At 42.7% G+C, this 21,661-nt stretch overlaps 1 protein-coding gene across 1 annotated transcript in view; it reads left to right on the forward strand.

Annotated features, from left to right (window-relative positions):
* Positions 1 to 14,734, forward strand: part of LOC117365071 (olfactomedin-like) — a 103,919-nt gene extending 89,185 nt beyond the window's left edge. The window contains exons 4-7 of the mRNA XM_033954986.1: positions 1,348 to 1,500; positions 4,316 to 4,534; positions 11,818 to 11,968; positions 13,514 to 14,734. Of these exons, the coding sequence (XP_033810877.1) occupies positions 1,348 to 1,500; positions 4,316 to 4,534; positions 11,818 to 11,968; positions 13,514 to 14,343 (1,353 nt within the window). The 3' untranslated portion in view covers positions 14,344 to 14,734. The remainder of the gene's footprint in view (positions 1 to 1,347; positions 1,501 to 4,315; positions 4,535 to 11,817; positions 11,969 to 13,513) is intronic.
* Positions 14,735 to 21,661: the final 6,927 nt, after the last annotated feature.

The raw sequence follows: 21,661 nt of genomic DNA on the forward strand, positions 1-21,661 counted from the left end.
TCCCTCTCTGAGTCCCGCCTATTTTGTTTCAACTTCCTGTTTCCGCATAGGCGAGAGTCACAGAGGGAATGACCGCCTGTCTTGATCTCCCGAGGCTGGGAGGAACAGAAGATTTCTGCAAACACCATCGGGGCAGAAAATTTAACGGGTCCATCTCGCCGGTCCTGTGCGGACCGGCAGGAATTTTCTGCGGACCGGCACAACTGTGATGTAAACAGTACCCGGCGTATAAGACGACCCCCGACTTTGGGGAGGATTTTAAGGTACTGAAAAGTCGTCTTATACGCCGGCAAATACGGTATTTTATCTTTTAATGCATCATTTTTGTAAACCGCTTAGAAACCTCACGGTTATTAGCGGTATATAAGAATTAAATTAAATTAAATACTGCATCAGACTGAAGGTCCATCAGTCCCAGTGTCCTGTTTCCTATAGTGGTCAATTCAGGTCACAAGCACCTGACAAGATCCCAAAGAGTAAAACCGATTTCATGCTGCTTATCCTAGGAATAAGCTGTGGATTTCCCCAAGCCAGCTTATGGACTTATTAGTGATAACTCCTAATGCTGACACGATTAATTATATTGTTCCTGAAGAAGCTCTATTGCTTGTAGAGAGAGCGAAACGGAGATCTTCCGCCGTTTTCAGATGGCCGGATAGCAAATCAACTCCTGAGCTAAGTACTTTTATGATAATTACATAAGGAGATAATCAAAGTAGAATAATTATAGTGAATGGTATAAAAAAAGAAAAAGAAAATTTCCATATACATTAATTGGAATATTATAATAAAGAGTTTAAAGGACCGATGATAGCTCGCAAGATAGTTATACGCCATGACTTGTTCAATTGGCAGTATAACTGCGAGCACTTGAGATCCACTAAAAACCTTTTAATTCAGTTTAATGAATGTTATATGAATCTGTGGCTCTGGCAGTAGCCTATATATTTTTATGGACTTATTACACATTGAGTGAAGAAATATTTTCTCTGGCTTGTTTGAAATCTACTACTTAACAGCGTCATCGCCTGCCCCTTAGTCCTAGTATTTTTTGAAAGAGTAAACAAGTGACTCATATCTACCTGCTCCACTCCTCTCAGTATTTTATAGATCTCTATCATACCTGTGTCTCCCCTGAACTGTCTCTTCTCCAAGCTGAAAAGTCCTAGCCATTTTAACCTTTCCTTATAGGGAAGTCATCTCATCCCTTTTAATATTTTTATCACCCTTCTCTGTACCTTTTCTATTTCCTCTATATCATTTTGTACATGACTTGACATGAATTGTGCACATAATGATTCAACAGCGGAAACTGTTAAAACAACTGCTTTTCTCAATGTTCTTTAGGCTGCCAAGACCGTAACTGGAGTAGTGAATAAGAACAATCAATGCGTATGCAATGTGGTCATGTCCGATTACATATTCCCTGTTGATAAACTGGAAGCCGTGGAGAACACTACTCACAGCCTGAACACCAGCGTTATGCTGGAAATGGAAAAAGTAAGCTCTTCAGTGGCTTTGAAGGGTGGGAAGCCTGTCGGATGTGCTACCAAAGTGTACTACAACACATGGGGGCGATAGAGTCAGGAGATATCTGGAACAGCAAGAGTGAATCTGGGGACTAAGAAAATCTGCTAGCCAATATTCAGCCTTGGCGGTTGGTGTTAAAAAAAAACAAAACCCACAAAAAACACCAGCTGCCGCAGTTGGAATAAATATGGAATATTCAGTACCAGTAGGCCCAGATTCTGTAAAAGTAGGGTTCCAAGATGTCCGAATTTCCCCAGACATGTCCTCTTTTTGAGGATATGTCTGGGGGTCCAGACAGCTTTTCAAAACCCGGCACTTTGTCCGGGTTTTGAAAAGCTACCACCAAATCCCCATCGGGCACGAGGGCATCTGCGCATGCACGGATGCCATACAATGATCTCATGCGCACGTGTGCAGATGCCCTCCTGCCCGACAAGAGCAGGCAGCGGTGGGCAGGGCTGGGGCGGGATTGGGGGCAGTACTGGGGACTAATGGGGGCGGGTCTAGGGGTCCAGATTATCCATTTGGAAAATCTGGTAACCCTATGTAAAAGACACCTAACGTTAGGCATCTGGATCAGCATGCCTAGCCAATCTACGGTGCCTAATTTAATTATTTAAAAAGCATAATAATTGACTTAAATTAAAATTAATTGCTTCCTAGGTGCCTATCACTTTCAGCTAAGTGCCTGGTCCAAGGCGCCAACCAGAAATTGGGCGGGGTTAAGGGCAGATTGTGGGCGGATCACAGGCATATTTTACATCTAGGCAACTAAATTGGACTTAGGTACCAATATTTAGACCAAGAAATCCCTGGCATAAACACGGGGGCGGCTAAAGTTTTCATGCCTATCAGCGCTGCCGGACATGATTCTATAAAGAGTGCCTAACTCATTGATCAGCATGCGCTATATGCCACGTTCCTTGGCACCTATGTTTTAGTGACGGTTATAGAACTGGGGCCACAGAAACCGATGTTGTCAGGGTGAGGCAAAAAAAAAAAAAAATGTAACTTCCTAGAGTTTTGTTCCATTTCCTCAGCAACTGCTTTTGAATTTCAAAGAGAAATTTTCATACTTATTACTACTAAACCACATTTAGGGCTCCTTTTACAAAGGCGCACTAGGGCCTTAACGCGCGGAATAGCGCACGATAAAATGCCCTGCCCGCTAGCCGCTACTGCCTCCTTTTGAGCAGGCGGTAAAACCCGTGGTGCATCGTTGTAAAAGGAGCCCCTAATTATCCTAAACTATGCTGATATTACAGACATTTTAGTGTTACTAACTAGTGATTTTTATACATTAAAAATGTTCAAACTATAACAAAGTAAATTAACGCTATTCAAATGTTAGAATTAACAATCTGACTGGTATTCAGCACCATTTAACCATCCAGGTTAAATAGTACTTAGTCTGTGAGATAGCTAGTGAAGTTTAGTGATTATGAGCCATGGGAGTGAGGGGGCGGTCCGCCTCGGATGCCATGTTGGTGAGGATGCTGGCACCCCTCCTCCTTTCTGCCCCACCTCTTCCCATTCTTCCCCTCGCCATGGGCGTGCCCCCTCCTTCCCTTCTCCTGAACCTCTAGTTGTTCACTGCCAAGAACAACAACTTCCACATGTTCCTCATGACCGCATCAGCTCTCCCACTGACGTCTGCCGGGTGCCGCGCAGAGGAACTGACGTCACAGGTAGAGCCGACGGGGTCGTGAGGAGCATGTTGTTGACTTCAACTAGAGGTAGAGGGGAAAGAGGGTGCGCGCGTCAGGGGGGGTATTGGGGAAGGAGTGGGGGGGGCAAAGGTGAGGGTGGGGGAGGGGCGCCACTCGCCCTCATTACCCCACTGCTTATATGCTAGCAGACAGCAGGCTATGTCGCAAAACTTAGCTGGCTATCTGCAAAATTTAAAGCACTAGCCAGCTAAATCTAGTGGCCAAATCAGGCCATATAAATAACTTAGTTGGCCAATGCTGAATATTGACTTCCCGGCTAAGTTTATAGCAGCTAAAAATAAACTGGATATTCAGTGCTAGTGACTACAAATGGCCCTGCGTTGAATATCCAAGCTTAGCACCAACTGTGTGAGTCAGCCCAGCAAACTCCCAGGGTCTAAACATCAGCCCCAATGTGTCAGAATTTCACAGTCACTGTGAATGTTCAAAGGGCTTGATTCCATAAGGTGGGCCTAAGTTAGGCATTGTAGGGTGCCTACATTGAGGACACTTAGCTATGCCTAACTTTAACTTGTTTTTTAAAGGGTTAAATGGCATGGTAATTGACCACTGATTATAAACCATTAAAAAACAATTTTTAAAATTGTTAATTGCGGTTATGTGTGGATATCTATATGGCATCAACGCCTAACTATGCCTACCTGAAAAGTAGGCGTGGTTAGAGGCAGAGAATAGACGTGGTTGACTTAGGCATTGCTAGGCATCTAAGGTAGCTGATGGGAAATTAGGCCAGGTAAAACCTGGCTTAATATACTGGCGCCTACCCCTAGGTTAACCTACCAGCGTGGGCTTTCCCTCTGACATCATTTCCTGGCCCTATGACCCAGAAGTGGATCTGTGGCACTGAAAATCTAGCCCTGTGTTTTTAAATTTGTATACCACTTTGAATATCTTGTTGAAGTTCAGGAAGGCAACTTTTAAACCTCTCAAGTAAATATTTAAAATACACTATAATTCAATTGTAGTGGGACTTGTGAGGTTGGAGTACTGGGGTAGGTTCAACTTCTATAAGTTAACTCCAAACCCTTTCCATGCATTCTCTGATTTCCTTACAGCTTAAGGATTATGAGAATAAGTTGATGGTGCTTAAAGAGCAGTTGGAGAATGTGACGTGGAAGGTGGATCAACTCAAGCCCACTACAGACATGCCATTGCCCTCAAATGTGTCATTTGAATTTCTCGAAGTAGAAATGAAACAACTGGAAGTTTTGGTGCAGGAGCTCCAGTCTTCCATGAATGGCAGCAACAGCAATGTGGATGACATCTACAAAGAGGTAAGAGTTACATTCTTATAATCAACACGAGATATGTCAACATGGAAGCTAAATAAGAAAGGTAAAATTTACATAAAAGCATAAGAGTTGCCATACTGGGACAGACTGAAAGTCCATCAAGCCCAGTATCCTGTTTCCAACAGTGGCTAACCCAGGTCCAAAGTACCTGGCAGAAACCCAAAGAGTAGTAACTTCCAGAGCTGAGATTGTGATGTCATAATGCCTCATCCACCAATGCCTAAGAACCAACCTCATCGATGATGTCACAATGGCTTGTTTATCTTATACTTGACTCACATAAGAACATAAGAGCTGCCATATTTGGACAGACTGAAGGTCCATCAAGCCTAGTATCCTGTTTCCAACAGTGGCCAACCCAGGTCACAAGTGCCTGGCAAGATTCCAAGGAGTAAAATAGATTTTATGCTGCGTATCCTAGGAATAAGAAGTGGATTTCCCCATCTTAATGACAGCTTATGGACTTGTTTTAGGAAATTAGCCAAACCTTTTTAAAATCTTGTTAAGTTAACTCAGGGGTAGGGAACTCCGGTCCTCGAGAGACATATTCCAGTCAGGTTTTCAGGATTTCCCCAATGAATATGCATTGAAAGCAGTGCATGCAAATAGATCTCATGCATATTCATTGGGGAAATCCTGAAAACCCGACTGGAATACTGCTCTCGAGGACCAGAGTTCCCTACCCCTAAGTTAACTGCTTTCACCACATTCTCCAGCAACGAATTCCAGAGTGCTAAAATAGCATCATGATCTTTGAATCAAAAAGGGAAAGTTTGAAACTGCCTATTATCCATTACACAGCTAGAAATGCCTCCAACACAGATATCTGCTATCATGTTTCTATGACTGTCTGAATTCAAAAGGACCATGTTTGCCCATCCTTGCTATAAAGGAAAGTATGTACCTTTAGCATAACAGATACCATACATGCCTACAATTTAAGCACAAATACTTACACCAGCTATCAGTGGTGTAGCGAGGGTAGGAGGCACCCAGGGCTCCCCGTCCCCTCCTTTCTGCCCCCCCCCTCCTTTCATGCCACCCCCTCGCTCCTTCTGTGCCCCCATACCATACTCGCACCCTCCCTTCCCAGTACCTCTTTAAATCTCCGCCAATGAGGCCCAGTGCCCAATATTTGCACCGGCTCGACGAGCATGGAAGTGGGTTTGCAAACTTGCTAGATTGCCTTCTGCGGTTTCATTATACTTACCCATCCAAGGCAATGGAGCCTTTCAGCCTGGACTGCAAAATACCACCTTCCAGAGGTGGGGTGTGCAGGGACTTCAATACCTATTCCACCTATTCTCCGAGGAGGGGAAGCTGGCAACTTTTGCTGACTTACGTCGGACATTTACTTTACCACCCAATGATTTTTTTGCATATTACCAAATCAGACATTACGTTCAGTCTCTTCCGGCGCACCATCTTGAGGAAGATAACAGGGAGGCTCTTTCAGAACTCTTTAGCCTTTCTGCACAACAGCGGATTCCGCTTCGATTTCACATAGTGGGGATCCGGGATGGGCACTCTGGCCCCAATTTGGCCATCTTAGCGGCAACATGGGCTGAGGACTTGCACTGCACGCTAACGGCCCAACAGCTACAGAGGACGCTGAAAAATATTCAGAAGGTGTCTCCTAATATTGTCCACTGGGAAATGCAGTTAAAAATTGTTTTGAGACTCTATATCCCGCCGGAACGAGCAGCCCGGATGGAGATTACTACAACTCACTCTTGCCCGAAATGTGCACAAGCTCACGCTTCATTGGGGCATATGCTTTGGAATTGCCCCAAAATTCAACAGTTCTGGCGACATTTAGGGCACTATATTACGCAGCTCTGGCAGAGGCGTTGGTTCCCACAACCGAAAGCTTTATTTGGACATTATAATATAGCTGCGCCCAAACCCAAAGGAATGTCAGCTTTTGTCACTAGAGTTCTTTTGATGGGCAAAAAGGCAATTCTTACTAACTGGCTGTCCCGAGATCCCCCTTCCTACGCTCAATGGAGAGCGTTGATGATTGTTCATGCGACGCTGGAGCGGAGACTGGTGGGAGATTTAGATCGTGGACCGGGCCGCAAATTCTGTCAGACCTGGGAATGCTTCTGGCAGGACCTCGCACCATATGCTCGCAGTAGACTCTTGAATTGTTAGAACTATCTTACACTCTCAGCCATGGTAGTGGCATTGGACTTTTGGGGTGGGGAGGGAAGGGAGGGATGGGGGGAGGGGGTGTCCTTGCACTGTTATTTTTTGGATTTGTATGCAACTTCTATTTGTATGTTCTGGTTGAAATAATAAAAATCATTTGAATATAAATCTCCGCCAATGCAAGCAACTTCTCCGGCTTACTGCGCGTGCCAACATTAGATTTCCCTCCGATGTCACTTTCTGGCCCCGCAACCCAGAAGTGATTTCAGAAGGAGCTAGGCTGGTGCGAGCAGCAGGCCAGAGTACCGTATTTTCACGCGTATAATGCGCACCCGTGTAAAACATGCACATGGGTATAGTGCGCGGGAAAACAACATTTATGTAAATAACTTGACATATAGCGCGCACACACGTATACCGTGCATGCTGCTTGCCGCCCCGACTTTCCTCTCACCGCCATGCCCTCTTCCCCGAATCGCCGCCCTGACTCTCCTCTCGCCGCCCTGCGGTTTACAACATACATATACAGAATAGAGAAAAAAACATTAAAACATACTACTCTACAAGACATACGGTATTCAAAAACTTGAACAATGTCTAAAATTTCTGTCTTCTTTCATAAAAATGCCCAAGAAAACAGACGTGCTTCGAAAAGTTTTCTAAATGAACTCAAGGTCTCAATCTTTCTCAATTCCTTCGTAAGGGAGTTCCATAACTGAGGTCCAATGACCATAAAGATCGAGTCCCTATAAATCTCCAATCTAATTTGCTTAAAATCTGGAACACTGAAAAGTGCCTGATTTTATAACTTGGAGACCTATGTGGAATGTCCAAAACGGTGCCTCTTTTATGCAATACTATACAAATGGTTTATTAGATCTGATGTACCACCTTTCCCGAAAGACATTGAAGGTGGTGTACGAAAGAGAAAGATCACCATTGGGTCATTGGTGAGGCCCCACTTGGAGTATTGTGTTCAGTTTTGGAGACCGTATCTGGCGAAAGACGTAAGAAGACTTGAGGCGGTCCAGAGGAGGGCGACGAAAATGATAGGAGGCTTGCGCCAGAAGACGTATGAGGAGAGACTGGAAGCCCTGAATATGTATACCCTAGAGGAAAGGAGAGACAGGGGAGATATGATTCAGACGTTCAAATACTTAAAGGGTATTAATGTAGAACAAAATCTTTTCCAGAGAAAGGAAAATGGTAAAACCAGAGGACATAATTTGAGGTTGAGGGGTGGTAGATTCAGGGGCAATGTTAGGAAATTCTACTTTACGGAGAGGGTGGTGGATGCCTGGAATGCGCTCCCGAGAGAGGTGGTGGAGAGTAAAACTGTGACTGAGTTCAAAGAAGCGTGGGATGAACACAGAAGATTTAGAATCAGAAAATAATATTAAATATTCAACTAGGCCAGTTACTGGGCAGACTTGTACGGTCTGTGTCTGTGTAATGGCCGTTTGGTGGAGGATGGGCAGGGGAGGGCTTCAATGGCTGGGAGGGTGTAGATGGGCTGGAGTAAGTCTTAACAGAGATTTCGGCAGTTGGAACCCAAGCATAGTACCGGGTAAAGCTTTGGATTCTCGCCCAGAAATAGCTAAGAAGAAAAAAAATAAAATAAAAAAAATTTAAATTGAATCAGGTTGGGCAGACTGGATGGACCATTCGGGTCTTTATCTGCCGTCATCTACTATGTTACTATGTTACTATGTTACCAATACAAATAGGAAACATCCAAATCGAGCAAACAACAAATAAAAAGATAAATCAGGACTTGAATTCTGTTATGAAACTTTATTTCTGAAATTCTCATTTGACTTTCTCTGGAAAAAGGATTTGGATTTATCCAGACATATCAAAAATTACACAGGATCGCAGAAAGGAATTTCTATCTATGCGTGAAGAAGTTAAAAAGATTGGGGCACCCTATTTATTAGCATACCCCTGTAAATGTTTAATCCGATATCTGGGGATTAAGTATACCTTCTTTGTACCATCACAACTGAGAGCCTTTCTAGACCTTAAAAAGATCTCTAGTAATTAATAAAACTGGAATAAATAGAATGTATGAGTTTGGTTATCGTAGTCAGGTTTCTTATATAAAGCTTTTCTTTTTCTTCTTTTGAATCCTCTCCATGGGTTTATGGACACCCCTTGTTTAATTGTGGTCTAAGAAATGGAAAAAAAATATTTTGACCTCTGATTTTTGATTTGTGTAACCTAGTTTACTTATTTTCTGTATTGCTATAACAAGTGTTTTACTTGTATGTTATTGCAAATTATATTTTTTTTAAAAATAAAAAAGATAAATCAAACATACAGGTATATAAAACTCTCCTGGGGAACTAGGTTCAATTCCCACTGCAGCTCCTTATGACACGTAATCCTCCATGAACAAAATAAGTACCTGTATATAACCTAACATTATACTTATAAACCGTGTTACCAAAGAGTTCTACACGGTTTACAAAAGATTACAAACATTAAACATAATCGTATATTTGAATGAGTCAACTAGTCAAGTATTTGGAGAAAAGATAGGTTTTTAGCTGTTTTCTAAAATGTCTGTAAGAAACAGCTATGAGCAACAATGATTGAAATTCTTTTTCATGAGAAGCTGCCTGAGATGCTAAGGAGTGATTTAGGAATTTCTTGCTTTTACAACCTTTTACGGAAGGGAAATTGAACAGAGCATGCTTAGACTGTAGCCACAAAAAGGTAGTATATCAAGTCCCATGCCTTTTCTCTTTCCCTTCCCCTCCTGTCACACAGTCATAAATTTAAAAATCAATCACACAATCAGATATCAGGGGTTGTAAATCATACAAGATCATACATGCTCATAAAAGCTGTAATGGCGTTTGAGGACTCTGCACATGTACCTGTGAACGATAGGTGAATGATTCCTGCTCAGCTTAGAGGGCAATGGTTATAAATTGAAATGAAGGTTGATTTTTTTTTTCACGCTAAAATTCTAAATAGGATCATTTTTACAGTGGCGTAGTAAGAGGGAGCAGGGGAGGCAGACCACCCCGAGCACTGTCTTTGCGGGGCCCCATCGCTGTCACCTACCTTCCTCTCCACTCCCCTGCGTGCTTCTTTAAATGTTCACCGGCATGAGCAGCATTTTCACTTGCTGCTTGCGCCAGCCTTAGCTCCCTTCTGACGCCGCTTCCTGGTCACGGGACCAGGACATGTCAGAAGGGAGTCAAGGCCGGCGTGAGCAGCAGATGGAAGATTTTGCTTGTGTCAACAAACATTTCAAGAGGTACGCAGGTGGGGGGGCACCCAAGTAACAGGGAACAGTGGGGCACCAACCTCTCTCACTAAGGTCATTTGGCAAGTGCACAGTAATCTATTGCGTTCTTTCGCAATTCTTACATTTGTGGTTTATAGCAGTACCGTTTATTGCTTTAGGGCCCCAGAAGAAGGTTGTTTTCACAACCGAAACACGTCCCCTGTCGGGTCTATACCACAACTTATATATTGCGTTCCTTGTGTTGTTGAACATTTTAATTTGATACTTCTTTGCACTTTGTTCAAATAAAGGTTTTGTCAAGATCATCGGTTCCACAATTTTTTGTTCATTGCATTTTCAAAACCATTCCTGCATGTAAAATGCCCTTTATCTAGAGAAATACACTAAAAAAAAAAAAAATTGTGCCTCCAATTACCAGTGGAAGCATCCCGAAGTCAGGCAGGTCTACTTTTGAAACTTTGACCACATGTCAGTGAGTGGGTGAAAATATAATGTTTCTGGGCAATTTTCAAAGTAGAAATCCAGCTGAAAAGGGATTTTATTTATTTACAAAAACTTTCTAGCCTGCACTATTTCAGCAGTTCTAGATGGCTTACAGTCATAATATTCACAATGAAAAAAAAACATAAAAATAGGCCTGCTGTAATAAAAACAAACACTAAAAAAATACCCAGTTCTCAACAATTTTTTTTTAACTAATTTTTTTTTTTTTTTACAGATCCTCAGCAGGCTCTTTGTCCTCTTGGGTGCCTTTCATGCTGAAATAGCATGAGCAATTTCTTCACCGGATCCTTTTATATATTTATATTTTAAAATATATTTTCTCTATATTATTCTGCAGCATGAGTTAGTGCGATCAATCCGTGAAATGTAAACTTATCTTTTATAGACAATATATTCAGGGAGTGCCTCCACCGACACGATCATATTTCATGTATCTTTCTTCAGGGTCGAAGCTCCCAGCATCCAAATCTAGAAACAATTATAAGCTTTAGGATCCCTTCGGCAAACAAAAGAACAGTTTTGCATAGCCCGACGAGTAAATTTTCATTCTACTAACACAGGAGTACAAAAAAAGTATCTGGACTTACTATCAAGTTGTTTTCATAACAATCCGGTGAAGAAATGGCTCTTGCTATTTCGGCATGAAATTTCGGCAAGAGGACAAAGAGCCTGCTGATGATCTGAACAATTTTTTTTTTATTAATTTTTTTTACAGAACTGGGTAATTTGTTATAGTGATTGATGTCTTTCCACTACCTAGTTGGAAGTTAGCCAGAAGTTCATAGTATGTAATAAAAACAAAAACATAGAATAAACCATTAAAAACATCCTAGAAAAATACTATACACTTCCCCCTCCATATTTGTGGGGGTTAGGGGCAGAGCCGGCCCACGAATATTAAAAAAACGCGAATAATATTTGGGCTGGTTCTGCCCCTAACCCCCGCATCCCCCGGCTATTTTAAGCTCTGAAAGCCCCCCTTAAGCCCCTTACCTGGTGGTCTAGCGAGTTTTCAGGCAGGAGCGATCTTCCCACACTCCTGCCCCGTGCAGATCTCTCACAGGAAATGGCTACCTTGAGCACCCGTAGTCTCTCGAGCCATTTTCTGCATGGGAAGATCGCTCCTGCCCCGAAAACCTGCTAGACCACCAGGTAAAATAGCCCGAAATATTAAAATGAATTTTGTGGTTTAAAACTGCGAATAAGCGAATCCGTAGATTCAGAATTCGCAAATATGGAGGGGAAAGTGTATAGCTAATCCATCAGTTTCACCTTTATCTCTTGCAGTAGCTGTATTCTCTTTACTAAGATGTGCAGTTATTAAAAAAATATCGTTTATAATTTTACAAAGGTTCAAAACATATCCAAAACGGTTAATGAGCTGGAGGCTTTTGACAAAAACAATATTCTGGCAACACATCGGGAAATTGATACGCTCAGAAAACGTCTGAAAGAATGCCGGAGAAATTCAAGCTATCTGAATGCACAAGAGCACAAATACGGTTAGTCTGCCTGATATTTTGAACTAAAAGCAGAACATAAAACTTGATGATGTATCACTAATGTTTGCTTGCAATTACTCTGAATTGCTCATTCATCTTGTTGAAGTCGTGAAGTCCTCAGTACAAAAATATGGGGTGGCAGTACAGAGAAAGATCAGCTTAGGAGCAGTGCGGGAGGAATCCATAAAACCAGAACTTTCCACATTGTGAGTTGTGCTCCCAAATGGAGTCACAAAATCCATGTTTGGGGTCACAACCAATATATGGGCAAGGAAAATAGTCTCATTAGGCCATGACTCTAGATGTCTAGAAAAGCCCAGATTCTAATTAGGTCTATGTGGGATCCATAGAAGATGGGGGAGGGTGGCAGCATCAGTTGCAATGCAGTAAGAAGACCAAGAGCAATGGTACAGAGGGAAATTGGCCTGCTGGATAGGTTGCCATATTTGGAGCCTCAGAAACCCAGGTGCATGGCCCTGCCCCATTCTGCCCTCATCCCTGCCTTGTTCTGCTTCTAGCCCTGCCCAGTTCCATCTCGTCTCACCCCATTCTGCCCCCAGCCCCACCCCCTCAAAGCCTCGTTTTCTTCACAGATAAGCTCCGGCCTTGTCTGGAGGGCCCTGGGCATGCGTGGATGTGTGTGATGCCATCTGCACATGCTCAGAGGCCCTCTAGATGTGGCCGGAGCTCATTGGGGCTTTCCAAAACCTAGACAAACTGCCGGGTTATGGAAAGTCCAACCAGGAACCCAGACAGTCCACTAAAAAGAGGACATGTCCGGGATTTCCCGGACGTCTGGTAACCCTACTCCTGGAGTATTGTGCTTTCAATGGTCACAATAATGGTATCATGGCTATATAAGTTTAATAAGTAATGCATAAGAATGTAGTACTAAGGAGCCCTCAGCAGAGTGGCAGTCAGGATGGATCCCATATAGTATGGGGATGTTAGATTGGTGGCAGAGTAGAATCTTCTCAATTCCTCTAAAAATAAATTTCCTTGCATCAATGTTTCACAATCTACTTAATAGTATAAGAATTTAAGTGTTGCCATTCTGAGATCCAAAGGTTCATCAAGTCCAGGATCCTGTTTCCAACAGTGGCCAATCCAGAACATGAGTACCTGGAAAGATCCCAAAAGAGTAAAACAGATTTTATACTCTTTATCCTGAGTGGATAAAGCAGTGGATTTTCCCAAGTTCATCTTAATAATGGCTTATGGGCTTATCTTTTAGGAAATTGTCTAAACTTATTTTAAACCCTGATAAGCTAACTGCTTTTACCACATTTTCTAGCAACGAATTCCAGATTTAATTACACATTGAGTAAAGAAGTATTTCCTCCGATTCATTTTAAATTTTGTCCTTATTAGCTTTGTTGTGTACCCCCAAGTTCTTGGTAAATATAAACAAGTGATTCACATCTACCTATTCCACACCACCCAGTATATTGTAGACTCTGTATAACTATTATGTTAAATGCCAGCTGTTTCAAATTTTTGGATGTAGAAATCTAAGTACATGGCATTGATTTTATATTCTTTTAGGTATGTGTGACCATAAAGGCATTGCAAGTATCAGCAGTCCTACCATTGTACAACTCAACTGGAGAGGCCCCGAAAACAGGCATGGAGCCTGGGGCAAAGACTCCTCGATGAACAGCAGCATGAAGAACATGTACTGGGTGGCACCCCTTGAGGCAGATGGCCGTATGTTGGATACATTCCATACCTATAGGTCATACAAAGACCTCACCCTGTTCAGGAATCCAACTGAGAAGCAACTTTCAGAGTTGATTAATGGCACCAGCCGTTGGAACCACACCAACAGTGGGCAGGGTGGTGGCATGATCGTGCATAATAACTGCATGCTCTACAACTGCTTCAACTCCAACAAAATATGCAAGTACAACCTGGAGACAAAACAGGTGACGCGCAAGGTCCTCCCCAATGCCGTCTTCAACAATCGCTTTCCCTATTCTGGGGGCTCCTTCCAAGACGTGGACTTTGCTGATGATGAGAAAGGGCTCTGGGTGATTTATGCCACCGAGAAAAACAGAGGGAACATTATCATTGGGAAACTAAATTTTACCACCCTCAGTGTGCAGAGAAACTGGATCACATCTCAGTACAAGCTTGGAGTAACTAATGCCTTCATGGTCTGTGGGGTACTGTATGCCACCAGACCTGTGAGCACCCATAAGGAGGAAATATTCTACAAGTATGACACCAAGACAGGGAAGGATGAAAAAGTTAGCATTATAATGGAAAAGATGATGGAGACAGTGGGAAGCATGAATTATAACCCAAATGACCAGATGCTTTACATGTACAATAATGGTTACGAGACAGTGTATCATATAGATTTCAAATACTAGGAACACCCTGTTCACATCCCTAGAAAACCAAGCTAACCAGTGTTTAGATTGCTTTACCATGTTAGATAACTTCTGGAGATAATTTAGTTTTTTACAGACCTTTGCTTGCCCTCCTGGCTTCCTCCCTAAGCTCTGCGGGTACCTTATAACCAATGCAACACTGGACAACATTGGGGAGGTTTTCAAGACAAGCAAATGCTAAGATTTCTGATTTTGTCACAATGTGTTGAATACTCCTGTCTGAATTAGAGCCTGTTAGTGGTGAAATGTATCCGTAATTCACTGTTCCAGCTGGCTGTATTGCTTTGCCTTTTCTATATTATGCAACTGCTGACGAGGAGGGAAACAGTTTAACTTTATTGATGCTAATAAAGGGATCACACGGGTCTCAGATGCTGCTTAATGGTTTCCTAACTTATTTCATTCTTTAGCTTCAGACTGTATTCAGTATTAAGCCATGGTAAAATATCTCTTTTTATGCGTTCCAGTTCATTTTATTACTACACGGAGTAACTGTAGTTTTAAACTTCAGTTTCCAACTGTTTTTAGAGTAATTAGAAGAGTCAACTGGTAGATCATTTTCTTATCAGGCTGTTTAGATGTGAACAGTCTTCCATTAGAAATAAGAATCTTAGATTTGGATATTATTTTTCTTCACCCAGAAAGAGGTAGAAAACTGGAATGCTCTTCCGGAGTCTGTCATAGGGAAAACACCCTCCAGAGATTCAAGACAAAGTTAGACAAGTTCCTGCTGAACAAGGACGTATGCTGGTAGGGCTAGTCTCAGTTAGGGCGCTGGTCTTTGACCAAAGGGCCGCCGCATGAGCGGACTGCTAAGCATGATGGACCACTGGTCTGACCCAGCAGCAGCATTTCTTATGTTCTTATGTTCATAAAGTCTTAAAGACCTACATTTTGAAAAATGTTACTCTTGACTTTAACCTTTTGTGTAATAATGTTTTAAGTATATGTGCTCCCCTTAATGTAGGGTTTCTCTTGTTGTAATTTGCTTTGAATCTGAATTGAAAAACAGCGAAATTTAAGATTACTGATTAGATTAGATTATAGCTGTGCCACACAGAACCATAAAAGTCTGTCTTGCCACAAAAGGTATAATTCTATAACTGTGTACCTGTGTATAGGCTCCCAGAGGGCACCCGATTAGATCATAGTCTGTAAAGAAACATATGAACATAAGAGTTGCCATAATAGGGCAGACCAAAGGTCCATCAAGCCCAACACCCCATTTCTAACAGTGACCAATCCAGGTCACAAGCTCCTGGCAAGATCCCAGAAGAGTAAAATAGATTTTATGCAGCTTATCCTAGAAATAAGCAGTGGATTTTCCCAAGTCCATCTTAATAATACTTCTTAATAATACTTCCCAAGTCCATCTTAATAATTCTTAATGGAAATTATCCAAACCTTTTTTAAACCCTGCCAAGCTAACCGCTTTTACCACATTCTCTGACAACAAATTCCAGAATTTAATTACACATTGAGTGAAGAAATATTTTCTCTAGTTTGTTTTAAATTTACTACTAGCCCCCTAGTCCTTGTATTTTTGGAAACAGTAAACAAGTAATTCACATCTACCCATTCCTCCACTCCATATTTTATAGACCTACTTTCCCTTGTAGCTCACTCGCATAACTGGATATGTATTTCTGCAGGTGCTTAACACTTATTCCAGCCATAAAGCTGCTGTAACTTTGTGCATAATTTTGCACCCTGCCTCTGTATACTCACCTGCAAACTAAACACTATTGGAGATATGCACATGGGATAGTTTCAAGAAAGAGCACAAAAATGTAGGTCTGAGGATGGTAAGCACAAATTCTATAATGGCAGGTCCATGCGGAAGTCCACAGTTTCATGCCCAGTTTTAGAGGCAGAATAAGTACTCACACTTAACTGTGGATAGAGGCCAATATTCAGACTGCAGAAGTCAACCCAGCTGACTCCCACAGTTCCCAGATGTTCAATGCTGGGCTGTTTCTGGTGACAGACATTAAATATCTGGGTGTTTTATGGCCGATTTATATTTAGTACAGCAGAAGAGGCAAGGGAGGAGTCCAATCAGCTGAAGGAAAACTGTCTTAATTAAAAAAACACAAGTTCCAACGCTGGCCAGTTAGGTTTAATCCGGTCAAAGATATTCTAGCTATTTTGGTGGCCTATTTTGGCTGCCACACTTAGCCGGAGATATGGCTGAATATCGCTGGTTAGCCGGTTATATTGTATAATATAACTGGCTACCTGTTAAGCACTAACTGACAATATTTAGTGGGAGATAACCAGCCAGGAGCCATTCCTGGAAGGTTAGATGTTTTTCAGTCTAAGTATTTTTTGTTGATTTTCACATATGCATAAAAGAGGAGCAAGTCGACCTCCAAATGGAGAAGTAATAAACAAAAAAGCAACAGTAAATGGTAAAGATGGTAAGGACAATCAAAAATTATGATTGACAAATGAAGATAACAGAGACCATTTTGCCTTAAACATACTTATTCAATTGGATTTTTTTAGCATATAGTTTTCATATCTATAAATGGTACAATCAAGATTCCACTATGAAGTGTAATATTGAATCACTTTGAGAGCTAGTGAAATTAAAGTATCTATTAGAGAACATTCATGTTGGTTTATTAGAGGAAATCTTTTTATTGAGAACACAAAAGAAATAAACAGTTCACACAAGAACTTGATAAACAAAGTCATATAAGGGCTTCGAATGTTCCAGTTTGGTATACAGCAGTGACCACAAAATCCTATTACCCAATCCACCCCCTCCTACCCCATCCCTGCATATTATAGCCACTGGGGTTCCCACGATTAGGACAACAGCACCCCTGGTGGCCACAGAAAGCACTGAACTCAGGTGTGCTACTCAGTAGGGAGTTAGCCCTGCAGGGTTTAAAAACAAAACACAAACCACAAAGTTCTCACTGCAAGCAATCCAATACGGTTTTAATGTCAGGATGTGCCCAAAGCACTTCAATACACTCCAATGCAGCAAAACAAACAATAAGGAAAAATCCTGTATAGCTTCCAGGATTTCCCTGCAAAAAAACCTTACTTTTCTAAACAGTTTGTTTCAGAGTCCTTTGCTCCGAGCCTGCCTAATGCAGACTCCAAGTAAGTATTTATATGCTTTAGTAGTCCAAGTACTCCAAAACTACTTGAACACACAGAAGCCTCAAGCTAAAGAAAAGAAAACAGTGCTGGAGCCTTGAGAATTGCCTAAGGTTTGCTTCATGTTGTAGCTCAGTAATCAGCTCCAAAATGCCCACTCAGATAGTGGCAAATCTCTTCCTCCTTAGGCCAAGACTCAGCTCCCTACCCAAGGTAAAAACAGAAACTCTTGTAGCCAACAAACAGCAGTGCACAAATCATAAGGTGAGAGAAGAAAAAAAACATTGTCCTTTTCTTCAGGACACAGACTAGTGTCGCACCCCATACAAAGTCCAAACAATTGAGGTTTTGAAACCCAGGGAACCTTCCAATGTCTCCACAAACAGTCCAGCTCAGGTAACAAAAAAGAAAAATGTAACCACAGGAAAACAAAAGCAGCAAATCAGGGTAATCTAAAAAGAGTGCCAAACTCAGAAACCACACACTGCCATGTTCTCAGTAATGCTTAGTAACCACACTCAAATCCATTACTTCAGATTCTTGGAACAGACCTGCAGGAATTAGTTCTTCCTCTAATCCCATCTGCTTCTCTTGAGAAGTTGCTGCCAAGTCTATTTCCACGAGGACTGGGCCATTACCCTGCTTGGAGCTGGAAACCTCCTCAGTGGGGAGAGGCTTGTTCCTCTTCCCTATCCTCTCTAACAGCCTAAAGAAGTCTGCAGGCTCATCAGGGGGAGAGCTACGTCCTTACCTGCCTGAGTTTGTTCTAGCTTGTGGCTCTCTTGGCCTCCCCTGGTGGATGCTGGAAAAATTACCTGGCTTGCTTCAATAGGATTAGGTTTAAAACTGGTGTTTCTAGGACTGCTATGTAGAGTGGTGTGACTGGGTAGTAGTGCTGCCCGATTCAGGAGAAAAAAATTCAATTCAATTCGATTCAGTCTATTTAATTGATTTTTCGATTCGATTTTCCTGCCCAATTGGGTGGGGGTTTTTTTAAACACCCTGGTGGGTTTATTTTATAACCTCTTCACCCCTTTTATATCCTCTTCACCCTCTTTGCCTTCTCCTAACCACACTGGCACTGTGGTGTAAACAAACAAAAAAGACTTTTCCTCTCTCTGTTAAATCCTAGCTCACATTTGCGGTCTAACACCAGCTCTGGCAGGATACACGTTTCAAATCTGACATATTGTTATCACAAAACAGAAAATAAAATTAGTTTTTCTACCTTTTGTTGTCTGGTCATTATTCAAATCTTGTTGGTCCCAGGCTCTGGTTGTCTTCTGATAACTTGCTTGCCAGGGTCTCCTTCTTTCTTCGTGCTAACCATCCATTTGCCATCTCTTTCCTCCCCTTCCGTTTCCCTTCCCTCCCCCGGAGGTCTGGCATCTTTCCTATTTTTCATCTCCATCCACAGATCCACCTTTTCTCAACTACCCTTTAATCCAGCATCTCTCCCTCCTTCCCCACCACCCCAGGGTCCACCATCTCTCCCTTTCTTTTCCCAGCTACCCTCCAGTATCTCTATCCCCCCTCCACACCATCCCTTATGTCCAACTTCTCTCCCTTTCTGTTCCTTCCCTCCCTAAATCCCATTGCCCATCATCTCTCTCCCTCTCCTCTATTTTTAGACCTATTATTTCTTTCCCCCCCATAGTCCGGCATATGCACGTCTCTTTGAACCCCCCTCCCCTCCCTCCCTCTGTGTACTTCTACACCAGGGCCCATTCCCCTGAAGGTTTGTCCCTCCTGAAGGCCTGCCTATTCCCCCTGAAGGCCTGTACAACCCCCCCCCCCTAAGGCCTGCATATTCCCCCTGGCCTCCCGGCATCAATTTACCTCATTTCAGCAGCCTGGATAAGATCGCTAGTGTTAGCAATCTTTGCAAGCTGCCATTGGGTCTTCCGAGCTGCCTTCTCTCTGCCGCGGTCCCGCCTCTCCTCTGACATCAGAAGAGGGGCGGGACCGCAGCAGAGAGAAGGCAGCTCAGAAGATCCAATGGCAGCTTGCTAAGATCGCTAGCACTAGCGATCTTATCCAGGCTGCTGAAAAGAGGTAAATTGATGCCGGGAGGACAGGGGGGAAGTTGGACAAAACACTTCCCAACTGATACTCCCCACTCGCCCTCTAAAGCAGGAGTGGCAGCGGCTGGCCAGCAAGAGGCAGCTCTGCCGATCCTGCTTTAGGGGGCAAAGGGGGGAGGGTCAGTCGCCGAATCGGGAGGCCAAATTTTTTTTGTTTTTGAATCGATTCGAACCGATTAACCCGAAATGAATCAGTGAATTGATTCGAATTGTGAATCGGGCAGCACTACTGGGTAGGGTTTTCCTGTCCTCCCCTTCAGAGTCTGCAATATCATCAAGCTGATCTATCTGATAGTGTGGTTTGTGGGTTTTATGAATCCCTTTTTTGGTCTTTCTACCACCCTTCCTACCAGATTTAACAGGGACCACGGCAGGCTCAGAGCCTTCAAGAAGAGTCAATACTCATTTATAACTGTATCCAACCATGACACCCCCTCACCCCTAATACCTCAACAAGAAGCGGTATATCAAATCTTAAATAAACATAAACATTTGTGTTGGTTTAAAGAGGAGGTGAAACCGATGTGGAGATGATGCGGTATACAAACCTAAAGATTAGATTAGATTAGATTAGAATGTAATACAAGATGTAGATGTTTAAATTCACCATTAACAGGTAGGATCTTACATATAGTAACCCATATGTTTTTCCAAGATTGAAGATGTGTGCATTCAAACAAGTGTTTCAAGGTTCCTTGTTCAGAGTTGCAGGTCCAACAGTTTTTAGACAGAGGAGTTTATAAAATTAATTTTAATAGGAATCCAAAAAATTCTGTATGTGCGAAAAAAATACATAGATTGCAGTCAATTAGCAAACCTGGTAGAAGTATAATATGGAGAAAGAAGTTTCTCCATTCACTCTCTTGTAATGTATAATCTAAATCTGCTTCTCGGCAAATTTTCAATGGTTTTAAATATTGAGTAAATAACTCCCAGTATTCTATAACCTATGCACCTAACTCATAGGCACACCTCAGGCCTGCCTATGTCCCTCCCATGTCTAAACCCCCTAAAGGTTTTACACAATAGAATAATGACTAGCGACTAAGAGCACGTGCAACTGCTAATTTTAATACCATTTAAAGCCAATAATTGACTGTTAACTCCAATTATACATTTAATTGTGCACAAAACTGACCTTATTCTATATTGTGCACGCAAGTTTGCGCACTAAGCCTACATTTGGGTACACAAGGTTATAGAATTAGGGATAGTTACAGAATAGTGGTTAGGTACATTTGCAGCATGTATTTGCATTATGTATTCAATCTATAAATGGCACCCAAATTTGGAAGCCGAAAAAAATTTTCACTAAGCTTTAGCATCCAAGGGTAGGACAGTGGGGGCAGTTCACCCCCCAGTGCAAGGAGTTGGGCGGGTATATGGAGCAGTCACAGGTACACAGAACACGAGCATGCAGCCATCGGCTCTGCTGGCCCCACCCCTTCTGACCTCAACTTCCTGTTCCAGGGCAGATGACTAGCAGAGCAAACAGCCACATGCATGTGGACTGTGGCCCTGCGACCACTCCATGCATTCCCTACTGTCTGGAGGAGGGGGTGCTCTACACTGGGTGGCCACCAAGCCAGGTATGCTACTGGTGCTAAGTGTTATTCTACAAATGGTGCTCAGAGTTGCGTACCGATTATAGAACAGTATTTGGGGTCAGGGGGAGCCGGACAATTATCTGAGGGAAGCAAGCTGGACTTACTGACATCCCTGAGTCTATCGTAGCAGCGGTTTTTCTTTGCTGCAACTCTGCTGGCAGGCACCCCCGCTGACAGGCATCTATCGAGACGGACCCCTGAAGTCACTGGGTCCGTCTCCAACGCCTTAAATTTAACCCGCCACCACGGTTAACCCGGGAGCCGGACAATTATCTGAGGGAAGCAAGCTGGACTTACTGACATCCCTGAGTCTACCGTAGCATCGGGTTTTTTTTGCTGCAACTCTGCTGGCAGGCACCCCCGCTGGCAGGCATCCATCGAGATGGACCCCTGACATCACCGGGTCCGTCTCTAACGCCTTAAATTCAACCCACCGCCGCGGTTAACCCGGGAGCCGGACAATTGTCTGAGGGAAGCAAGCTGGACTTACTG

The sequence above is a fragment of the Geotrypetes seraphini genome, chromosome 8 (genome assembly GCF_902459505.1).
Source record: "Geotrypetes seraphini chromosome 8, aGeoSer1.1, whole genome shotgun sequence".
NCBI classification, from domain to species: Eukaryota; Metazoa; Chordata; class Amphibia; order Gymnophiona; family Dermophiidae; genus Geotrypetes; species Geotrypetes seraphini.